Source organism: Apium graveolens, chromosome 4 (assembly GCF_009905375.1).
Source record: "Apium graveolens cultivar Ventura chromosome 4, ASM990537v1, whole genome shotgun sequence".
NCBI lineage: Eukaryota > Viridiplantae > Streptophyta > Magnoliopsida > Apiales > Apiaceae > Apium > Apium graveolens.
Window position 1 is genome coordinate 68,984,408 of NC_133650.1, and position 11,353 is coordinate 68,995,760.

General features: G+C 35.4%; 3 protein-coding genes across 6 annotated transcripts; all 3 read right to left on the reverse strand.

The window, feature by feature from the left end:
• Positions 1 to 2,476: 2,476 nt before the first annotated feature.
• Positions 2,477 to 3,040, reverse strand: LOC141718614 (protein FAR1-RELATED SEQUENCE 5-like). Its single transcript, XM_074520993.1, has one exon. The coding sequence runs from the start codon at positions 3,038 to 3,040 to the stop codon at positions 2,477 to 2,479; it is 564 nt and encodes a 187-aa protein (XP_074377094.1).
• Positions 3,041 to 3,112: 72 nt separating this feature from the next.
• Positions 3,113 to 3,697, reverse strand: LOC141718618 (protein FAR1-RELATED SEQUENCE 5-like). Its single transcript, XM_074520996.1, has one exon. It carries the CDS (start codon positions 3,695 to 3,697, stop codon positions 3,113 to 3,115), a length of 585 nt encoding a protein of 194 aa, XP_074377097.1.
• A 1,338-nt stretch (positions 3,698 to 5,035) lies between these two features.
• On the reverse strand, positions 5,036 to 10,776 carry LOC141718041 (E3 ubiquitin-protein ligase RGLG2-like). 4 transcript variants are annotated; one of them, XM_074520378.1, is made up of 12 exons: positions 10,628 to 10,776; positions 9,438 to 9,812; positions 8,633 to 8,717; positions 8,406 to 8,546; positions 8,194 to 8,310; positions 8,002 to 8,099; positions 7,019 to 7,098; positions 6,835 to 6,940; positions 6,589 to 6,716; positions 5,874 to 6,081; positions 5,454 to 5,510; positions 5,036 to 5,367 (listed from the first exon to the last, which is right to left on the reverse strand). In XM_074520378.1, the coding sequence occupies exons 2-12, from the start codon at positions 9,762 to 9,764 to the stop codon at positions 5,287 to 5,289; spliced, it is 1,428 nt and encodes a 475-aa protein (XP_074376479.1). In that variant the 5' UTR covers positions 9,765 to 9,812; positions 10,628 to 10,776; the 3' UTR covers positions 5,036 to 5,286. The 4 variants fall into 4 exon arrangements, with proteins under 4 accessions (XP_074376479.1, XP_074376480.1, XP_074376478.1 ...); XM_074520379.1 differs by having other exon boundaries at positions 9,438 to 9,789; positions 10,628 to 10,775; XM_074520377.1 differs by lacking the exon at positions 10,628 to 10,776 and adding an exon at positions 10,144 to 10,288.
• Between the last annotated feature and the right edge of the window lie 577 nt (positions 10,777 to 11,353).

Consider the following 11,353-nt stretch of genomic DNA (forward strand, 5'->3'; position numbering starts at 1 on the left):
ACCCTGTAAGGGAACGAATAGATTTAACTTCTGCGAAACCTAATCAATATTTCCCAAAAGTTGGGGGGCAAATGATAGGGTTAAATAAATCCTGATTTTATAATTAATGGGTTGCTAGGCCCAATAAGAAGATGTATGATATTCAGACCAGAAAGGTTAAGCCTGATGGACCAGATCAGGCCTGGTGGAATAAAAAAGGCCCAAAAGCCCTGATTATTAATTAATTTCGTAATTAATTAATAAGGGAAAAATCAGTTATTGAGAAGAGTCCCGATGAGGATATAAATCCTTATAGATTAGCCTCAAGGGGACCTAAAAGGATAAGGAATCAGTTTCCTACTATCTAGGACTCCAAAGTCCATTCTAATTATGAGACTTACCCACCAAGTCTCCTATACCAAGTCCAATTCAAGGACTCCCAACATCTATATAAGGGGCCTCACCCCACAAATCAGAACTACGTTTTTTGACTTGATCCTTGGCAATCAACAAGGTACGTAGGCATCTTATTAAGGCAGATTGAGTCACGAAACACAAGAGCAGTCAAATCGAGCCTTGAAGCTCACGTTCCTTAGTACTAAATACAGCAATTATATATATTAATTTTTTATCCATAACAGCTTGACACGAGATCCATGCCTTATATTTAATCAGGACATTGTAGGGTAGAAGTAGTTTATTGTACGGTAACTATTCACTGAATAGGTTCTTGGTATTCTAAGCAGTGAATTCGTATTATCCGGATAGTCGCGATATGCTGAGAAGTATCCCTCACGATGTAGAATAAATATGATTAATTAATTAATCATATTTAATAAATTAGAGAATTTATATAAATAATGATAAAATAGTTTTATTATTATTTATTTCTACTACCGGCTTAATATTGAACCTACAGGGTCACACCATAAAAAGAAAATGATTTAATGGTGGAGGAATTAATTAATAATGGCTAATAATTATTTATTTATGAAATAAATAATTAATTGGCAAATTTAATAATTGATTAAATGAGATTTAATTGATTATAAATTAATTAAGAAAAGTTCTTAATATTATTAATTAAGAATTTAATTTTTGGAAATTAAATCAAGAGAGAGAATTATTTCTAAAGTGTTTAGAAAAAGGATTAATAATTAAAAGGTGTTTTAATTATTAATGAGAATAATAAATGGGTTAATAATAATAATATTTTATGGGAAAATTTCAGCTGAAAATTTTGCCTATAAATATACTATTATAAACCCTATTTTTATTCTAACCCAAACAACCCAAATTTTTCAGAAAAACCTAATTCTCTCCACCTCCTCCTCCTCTTTAATGTCGTTTTCTTGGTGGATACCGGTGGAGTGCTTCACGTTTGAGGAGCAGCTGCTAAGGATCTCCGATCGTTGCTTTTGGATCGCTATTAAAGGTTAGTAATCGATTCATATGTTTTAATCACGATTTATATGCTTTTATTTGGATTTTATATGTGTAAAAGTATTTTACCATGCCTCCGCTGCGATTAAAATCCTACATCATTGCACTTGTGGAAGTTAAGGAGACCACAACGGGAATTGCTACACATGCTTGGGTTTGGGATTTTTGCAGACCCTGCTGTTGTCTTGGCTACTGACACTCGGTTGATATCTGCTTTGGTAGAGCGTTGGAGACCTGAGACCAACATTTTCTTCACGAGGCAGGGGGAGATGACTGTTACACTGGAGGATGTAGGGTTTATTCTAGGGTTGCCAGTTCAGGGGGATGCACTGACTTGTGGGGTGATAGAGAACAAGGCTGCGTATTTTGCTAATAATTGGTTTGAGACTTTGACCAAGGAGGAGGTGAATGAGGCTTTGTATCGGAATAACATCAAGCTAGGGTGGTTGTTTGAGAGATATGGTGCACAGAAGCCTGAGAAGAACAATATGAGGGCCACGGTTGTACATACTAAGGCGTATCTGCTATTCCTTATGGGTTGTATCCTCTTCCCCAGCATCAACCGGTCTTTTGTTCATGTTCGGTATATGCAACCATTGATTAATATGCGGGAGATTCCTTATTATGCTTGGGGTGCAGCTGTGTTAGCTCATATATACCGGGGTTTGGAGATTGCTGCAAGAAAGGGCTGCAAGAAAGGGCAGCAAGAGCATTGCTTGTTGTGTCTGGGTGTTACAGGTTTGGTCTTACGAGAGATTTCCTCGTATTGGCGTGCCTTTACGATCTCCAGGTCAGGAGGATTATCCGGTTGCTGAGGGATGGGCCTATTCTAGTGATACTCATGTCGGGGTTTCGAAGAAGCGCAGGATGTCAGGTCCTCACCACAGCTTACCGTTCTATAGGGGTGAGTTTGATAGACTTTTAAAGAGCTTGCTTTCTCGAATGCCACAAAATAAACATTTCTTCTCGTAGGCTCGGACATGGGCCTATAACAACTATAGTACGTATAAACATCCCCCATTCCCTCCCCTTCTTCACTAGCTCGTCGGTCTTTTTAAACAAAGTATTTTGATGACTCAACCAATTCATCTTGAAATCTTCTAAACATTTCCTTAGTGTAGATACAAGAAGCATGATACTCCAATGTGGTATGCAATTTCATGGGACGTTTTAGATTAATGGTGACATAATCTTCTTCCTTCTCCCTCATGAATTGCCTTGCCAATGCTTTTTGGGCATTTTCAATGAATTCCTTCAAACCCGTTGCCGAACTCACATACTTATCAAAGAAAGAATTCATCCCCTCACTCCTCGATGTACTATTTTGAAACGCCGAAAATTTGTTTCTAGTATATGCAGGAATCCACTTGTGCTTCAACTCATATAACCCATTTAACCATTTATGATCTTGCAAGTGATACTTTTCCACAAACGACGCCCATCTAGCTTCAAAAACACATTCGGTGAGAGATTTATAAATGTAATTGTTGAAGTCCGTCTTGAATTCCGGAAAAGCCGAATAATAATGAGCTAATTTCTCGGGGAATTTTTGACTAATATGCCAAGAACACAATAAATGGGTAGTATTCGGGAGTACAACCGCAATAGCGCTTGCCATGGCTTGATCTTGATCCGTGATTATAGTCAATGGAGGATTATTCCCCACACCTTCAAGCCAAGTACGAAGAATTCACTCAAAAGTCGACGCGTGTTCATCCTGCATCAATGCAAACCCGAAAATTACCGATTGATAATGATGATTGACTCCGGTAAATGGGACAAATGGCATTGCATACCTATTTGTTCGATAAGTGGTATCAAAAACCATAACATCACCAAAATTTTGGTAAGCCATTATACATCTCGGATCAATCCATACTAGACACTTCAAGCGATTCTCTTCATCGACTTTGGTCCTAATAAAATATTTCGAACCATTTTCTTCATTCAACCTATGCAACAAGTCCAACCCCGCTTGGGCGTCACTAATCTTAAACCTTTTCTTCCTCTCGTCTCTTAACACATTCCTAACATGTTGAACATTGAAACCAACTTTGTCATTACCTCCGTGAATGTTACCAATCACATTCATCACTTGACAATTACGAACCCCCGAACCATAAAGCGTTTTAATCAAACTACGGGTCGCGGTGTTGACATGTTTTTCTCGTTGTACCAAATTCATCTTACTAGGGGAAACAAGACCGTGGTTGTGTACCAATTCAAGGCTATTTACCTCCCAGTGACGTTTTTTCTTTTGATAATTGACATACATCCTCACCTTGCACTCGCTTTTAGGAAGAACCTCTCTACGCTATTTATTTTGACTACTCTCAGCGACGACACTTTTTCCATAAAGCCTATAAACATATAAACGACCATATATCTCGTTGTCTTAATTACGATGGCTAGCTTGAATTTTAATAGAAAATCCATTTCGTAAGTATAAGCCCTAAAAAAATGACCGGCCTCATCCACACTTTGAAAATTTTGATTCAAATATGGAACTCCCCCCATCAACATTTTCATACAATTTTGCATCTTCTACATTTTCATCTTCATCTTCATCCTCACCCTCAACATTATCACTATCATTTTCAACCTCATTTTCATCATTTTCATCTTCAACATCAACCAAATCGTCATCGAAATTAATAAATTCCTCATTTCTATCTACAAAATCATCATCTTCAACATATACAAGGGTTTTAGGTTCTTCACTAGTATTTAAATCATCAAGATTTAAACTATGATCAATAGCCTATTTTTTTTCATTTTGACGTTATGACGAAACATACGAGCAAATAATTTATCCGCCATGAAAATGTGAAATTTAAGAGAAGAAATATACCTTGAATTGACAAAACTACTTGAATGTTGATGAAAATGCCCCAAAATCGCCTAATTTGGTCACTTGGAGAGAGTAGAATTTTTGTGGAAATTTTGGTGTTTTTGTGATGAAATGAGCTGTTGTTGGGATGCTGGAGATAAGGGTACAGTACCCAACCGCGGAAATTTTTCGCGATCCGTCCAGACCAGCCGTTGAAAATTTCCGCGGTCCGGATGCCATCTCACCTGTTAATCCCCCATCCCAAGACTGATAAACTGTTTGTCAACAAACTTTTAACAACAAACAATTGTTAAAGACCTGTCCCCGGTCAAGAATTCCTATAACAATCATTTTAGGTCTCCTCTGGCCAAATATTCAAATAGACTGTGACTGGAGTTTGGATAAATTTAATCTTCAAGACATCCTAAAGATGGTATTATACGGGTTTTAGGACAGGGAGGGAGACGGAAACGGGGCTTGTCAATATATTTCAGACGGCCCTGTATGAACAATCTGGCTAGAGGATGCAAAGATCTGTTTCCTCTCCCTCCTCTCCAGCTGCTGGGTTCGAATGTGCAAACATCTATTTCCTCTCCGTAACAAGAGCTCCATGATTCAGTAACCAATCTAGTCATGCGTGCCTTGGATATATGTACTTTCCTCAAATTAACCATTAAAAATTGCCACAATACAGTATCTGTATCTACCGTTTAACAACACTTTTAACGAAGGAGGACCCGCTAACAAAGGTAACGGCTGCCAAACAGCCAAAAGGCAAAACCGTAAGACCAACAATCTATAAATATATCCACCAACCATGAATTATACATTGACAAACTATTCAAACCTACATTTCACAAGCGTTGCTAAATTTAGGCAAATCGCAACAAAGAACTGTACAGCAGTTTTTCAGCAATCCCAAGAAGTATCAGTAATATACATACAAAAAAAATGATTTTAGCTTGTTAATTTCAACTTAGAAAAGAATTTTAATCAGTAACCAAAAAAACATCTAGATGTACATCACGGACAAACTAGTAAAGTTTTATTCTTGTCTGAATTTCACTGCGACAAATGGGGCACGTCTGGAGATCTTGTCCACATTCACGACATGTCTGCCAAACAGAAGTTCAGATCAACATATTAATATCCCGACATTACAAGTGACCACTACGACAGTGAAATAAAACGAGGAAATTACCTGATGCCCACAACCAAAAGCCATGTCCTTCGAGTTGGTCAAGCAAATCGGACACACCTATTAGAAACACAAAAAATGGAGTCACTACAATTTGCATTTTAACCTCAACAATAAACTGCTACCCCCAGATATATGCTAATTTTTTTTGAATAAAAAAAGGTTGCAACAATATTTTGTACACAGTTAAAAGATGTTGCTCAAACTCTTCACTTTATCATCGAGTACCCATGTCGGACACTTGACACGCGGACATGGACACTCGGACTTGGACACTTGTTTTAAGGCAAAAACAAGTATAATTTTCAAATAATTTCCGAGTCCGATACTTAGACACGTATCCATGCTGGAGACTTCTAGCCGAGTCCGAGTAACATAGGATAAAACTGCATGAATAATAAATTTCAGCTAGAAATTGCTTACCATGTTATCAAAAGTAGAGCTTGAAGCAGGAGGTGCATTGGCTACAGGACTTTTATATGCATCATAGGGAGGACTACTGTAAGCGTCATAAGAAGGCACACTTGGCTTGAAACTAGTTGAATGTGAAGCTTTTGAGCTGCTGAAACTACTTGCACTCGATACAGGGGGAGGGAGCGGAACCCGCGTAGGCACGTTTCCTCTTCGACTACTGTACTCCAAATAAAAAAAACCGCAATGTTATGCCAATTGATTATGCCCACAATATACCAACAATAAGAAAACTAGATATATGTATATATAGGGATAAAAACTGTGCATCCATTGCCCAAGCTTGGCACAGACTAGTCTAAATATTTCCATTTTAGACTACTTTCCATATAGAGTATGTACCTGAACAAATGAGGTAATTTCTAAGCTTATCACCAGTGGTTTTGGTATTACACGCTTTCGTAACATAGAATATCTAAGTTTCAAACTTTTAATATGAGACATTTTACTCGAAAAAAATTCTACAAGAGAGCAAGCATTGCAAGATATAAAGTAACAAAAAACAGCTTTCAGGTGATTCCCAGTCTATAACAAAAGCCACGGTATCACGTATCTTTGACCTACACTTGGTTTTTCCATGCTTGTTTGTCAACATGTGTGTTGTCTGACTCTCTAAGTGTACAAAATATTGAAAGAAAATAATAATAGAAGATATGTAATCAATTACCCCAACATCTTGAGCTCTATGCTTGCTTTATATTGAGAAGGTATTTCCATCAAAGCTTTGAGAGCAAATTCAGTCTCTTTTCGGGAAGTTGAAAGCTTCTTGGACATGATTTCTGTAAAATTGACAAACTAAACAAAAAAGAAAGAACAGGGTATTTGTCAAATTTCCCAACCATCGTACTACGTACACCATTAGAAAGGCACTAACAATCAAGGTCATGAAGCACAAAAGGTAACTACAACCTACCTGAAAATTATCGAAAACACGTGCAGGAATATTATCATCAAACTCTTTCATCATGTCCCAGGGTCCATCTCCTACTCCAACTAATAATATAGAGAGGGGAAGATTGCTGAAAATAAAATAAATTATTAAAAGAACTAACCATGTGTTGTTTTATTGTTAGAGAAACTACGTCACAACCAATTACCTTGCTTTGACAATTGCATCAACAGTTCTCTGCTCCTGTGGACTCAATTGACCTCCTTCGGTATCGACACTTCTAGTCACCTGCAGTGACATGGCTGATGTAACAAAAATGATTTGAAAAACACTGGAGTGCTACTAGCCATTGTAATGGATATATAAATAATGGGATAATAAGGATAAATATATATATATATATATGCAACAACCAGTTGACAACTACAACGTCTACTCTGTCTAAACGAAGTTCATTATGCACCACCCTCGCTGTTCGGGTAAAACAATCCCACTTTGGGTTTTACAAAATAACGAAAGAAATAAATAAATGACGCTAAACGAAAAATAAGAAAATTAGTTTGTACTTATTTTATATTTTTAGTTAGAAACAGATTTAATTGTAATTTGAAATATAGTTATGTTATATATACGTATTAGTATAAAATATTCTATATTATGAGATGGAGAATAAAAAAATGATTTGAATCCTTTATTAGGAAGATTTTACTTAGAAGTTAAGTTTTAAGAGTTTATATAAACAATTGTAATCTTATTTATAGAATAGAGTTGACTATTATGAATTGAATCTGCGGATTTTGTGTGTTTCTTGCTGATTCTCTGTGGAGATAGGCCCTTATCCTTTGTTTTAACCCTTTCCCTAACCCTTGTCCTACATCAATCAAGGTCGCGGAGACATTGTTGAGTACTAAAATTTATAATTTTCCGAACAGCCACTAAAATTGCAGCCTAATAAATTACTTCGTGGAGGTACTTTGTTCCAGGGACATTCATACAGGAGCATTCTTCAATGTAAGACGACTTTCTACCATATAATGTGTTTATTTCCTTTGAAGGAACATTTTCAATTTACATAGCAAGATCTTGCAATCAAGAATGCTACATTATAACAAGGATATTGAATATTGATAATTTCTGTTTCAACTATCAATTGATTATACATTTCACATGCATGCACCAAAGCAAATATACCTGTCCATCAGCAATAATAACCAGAACATGATATTGACCACTGCTTTGCTCAACAATTGTCATGGCCATTTCAATAATGGGAGCAAATGATGTGGGTCCTGCAGGAGAGCAAGATGGACACACCAGTATTATAAAAGAGCGAATAAACATGAGTTTGCAGAACAATAACTCGAAGGTAATTAAAGTTCGAACCTGCTAGTCGTAGATGAGGGACAATTTCTCTGTATCGGCTTAATACTTCCTCAAACCCATTACAGTATCTGTCATCTTCTGGATAAAAACTAAAGACATCTTGATCATGTGTTGATGCTGTCAACAAAATAAAGAACAAAAAAAATTATATTTTTCAATTTGAAACTATTTAAATATGTTTACATTAAAATCTTTAGATAACAGATAATTACCATCACCAAATCCATAACACGGAATCAAGTTGTCCTCATCAAAAGCTGCTAACGTTTTTCCAATAATGCTTATTGCTTGTTCATAGGGATTCAAGCCATCCCCTATGTGATGTAAACTGCGTCTGTTGTATGATCTTGAACCTAGTTTTCAATAAAATCAGCATCCTTGAACTACCTCATAAGACGTGATACTAACTTAATCATTTAAATAAGGTGAAGAATCAAACCTGTCCACTCATTGCTTTTAGTGAAATCTATACCAACTATGAGATTAGAAGACTCCAGGCCAGCACGTGCAAGCTCCTCTGTTACCTATATAAATAACAATAACATACCTCATATAAATTTATATATGTTTCTAAAATAGTAATACTTGCTGAAGGCTGAAGTAAGCACATAATATAAAACAGAAAGATAGCCAAAAGAGTTAAATGGATTAAGGTTTATTTTTGTGATTGTGTGAATGCACAACACTGAAGTCTGAACACATGATGCAACTAGTAAAAAGTGCAATTAGCCAACAAAAAAGGTTACCAAAAGGAGTAAATTGATCAAATGATGTGTGTAAATACTCTCTCTCCCAACACTGGTTCTCTTCTGCAAAAAAAATGTATCAAGGGCTCGGGGAGAAGAAGCGTCTCTTCCAGTTTTTCCTACGGAATTCCCATACATACGTTTCCAGCAATACAAGGCTAACACTTGGGTACAGTCTCTTTAGAAGCCTTAAAATTTTCCCACGGTCCCAGAAATAAGCACTACACTTTGTGTAAGTCAGACAAATCAGTATTCAATTCTTACAAAGAGTCAACCTTCACAAAGTTCATTAAAAGATAAAATCCATTTTCCCCAGAACCATTTAAGGACACGCACGCGCACGTACATGCAAAAATCTCGTGAAAATGAATTTATTTAGGAAGAAAATGATATATAACATTTATAAACACACAAGTCTAATACAGAGATACAAATTTCAATCAATTCTATAAACTTCTTCATGTTCTATTCCATATCAAGAAATTAAAGTAAACATACCTCTTCTAACGAATTGTAGTTGTCAGCAATCCTTGAATACCTCCTGTCAAACTTTCTCTGTGGTTTATTTCCATGACCGCTATGGACTTGGGGTGGCGGGGTTGGATTATTAGGTTGCTGATTGTATGCAGGATAAGGGTAAGCCACCTGAGGAGCATCATTCGGATCTTCTTGCAGGTATGAGGGATATGGATAAGCCTCCGGAGCAGGTGGAGCATAATTTTGGTTACTCTGAGGATATGATGATGACTGATAATAATCGTTCTGATTCCACGGACTTGATGAAGACTGCCTGTAACTATCAGGTTTCGAACTTGTTCCACCCATTATAACTCAATTATCTACACAAATCCTAGCTCGAAAAAACAACAAACCCTTAAAAAGACACAAACAATCTTCTTCAGACCACAACCCAACAACCAGATAAGATAAGTACAAAAATATTAATCACTTAGGCTACGAAAAAACAATTCAAGCCAATCAATCTTCTTCAGAGCACAACACAACAACCAGAAAAGAAACTATAAAAAATTAATCCTTTTAGACTACGAAAAAAACTCAAGCCAACTTAACCGCCAATATTTGAAGCAAATAAAGATTCAACCATTGACAAGTTATGTATATCATTACTCAAATAGAAACAAAGGTTGAATACGAAACTACTAGTCTTGAAAATAAGGCGGTCCGAAAAGGATGACTATCAAACCTGAGCATCTAAGCAGCTTCTTCTAAAGCACACCTCAAGAAATGTAAACACATGATATTTGTTTCTTGCAAGACTACAAGTTTGCAAAATACACAATAGATACAAGTATATCCACACACGCCATCATATATATATATATATAAATAGATATGCATTATTGATACACGAGATAAAATATGAAAAAGATAGAAAAAAAGTGAGGCAACTAAAATTAACAGTTTGTGGTCAAAGGCCAAGCCTTGTTTCTTTAGTACACACTTTATTAAACACCTAAATTAGCCAAACTTTACATGAAAATCAAGCACACCCAGTCAGTAAATTTAATTGCATTGCTTAAAGATCTAAACTTTAAGTACATAAATCAAAACCCATTTATCAGAACAAAAAAAAAGTAAAAAAATAATCGGTTAACAAAAGAGTGAAAAATATGAAATACAAACAATATATGATTGAAATAATTGAGAACAGGGGAAGTGGTGCAAACCTGTGGTGGAAAGTGAGATTCTGGGAAGAAACTTAAAGATTCAAAGCCTGCAAAGGGCTAACAAATTCAAAGGGGGGATCGAATCGATTAAAAAAAGGTTAAGAAAAGATGCAAAAACTTTTGAATTATGAGGATGGCAATATGGGCCCAGTGAAGTTGGTACAAAATGTTACTATTAACAATTATTAATACTTTATTATAAGTTTAAAGGAAGTGGGTTTTTCTTTAATGGACAATGGACAATGGACACTACTTGTTTATAATCTATGATAAAAAATTATGGGCCTTTTTGGCGGATGTAATATGATTTAGCACTTATAATTTAGAATAAGTTTAATGTTAAAAATATAATATTTTTTTAAATTACATTTTAATTTTTTCCATTATTATTAATTTTAGTTGTTATATTTATGTTTTTATATGTCCTTATAATTTAAAATTTATGAATTAAAATAATTATATTTAAAAATTATTTATTCTAATTTATTTAAATAAAAAATATTCCAACTTATAAATTAAATTATTCAAATATCACTCATTCATTATAAGTCATATATTATTTATATTAAGATTTCTTAAACGAACTTGTTGAAAATAAAAGGGACGTGATAAAGTGGAAGATGGGTAGAAGCCACAAGGATATACTTTTTTTTTTTTTTTTTTTTTGACAAATGCAGAAAACTTTCATTAACTTCAATATAATACAGTCGGGACAAACCCCCAACT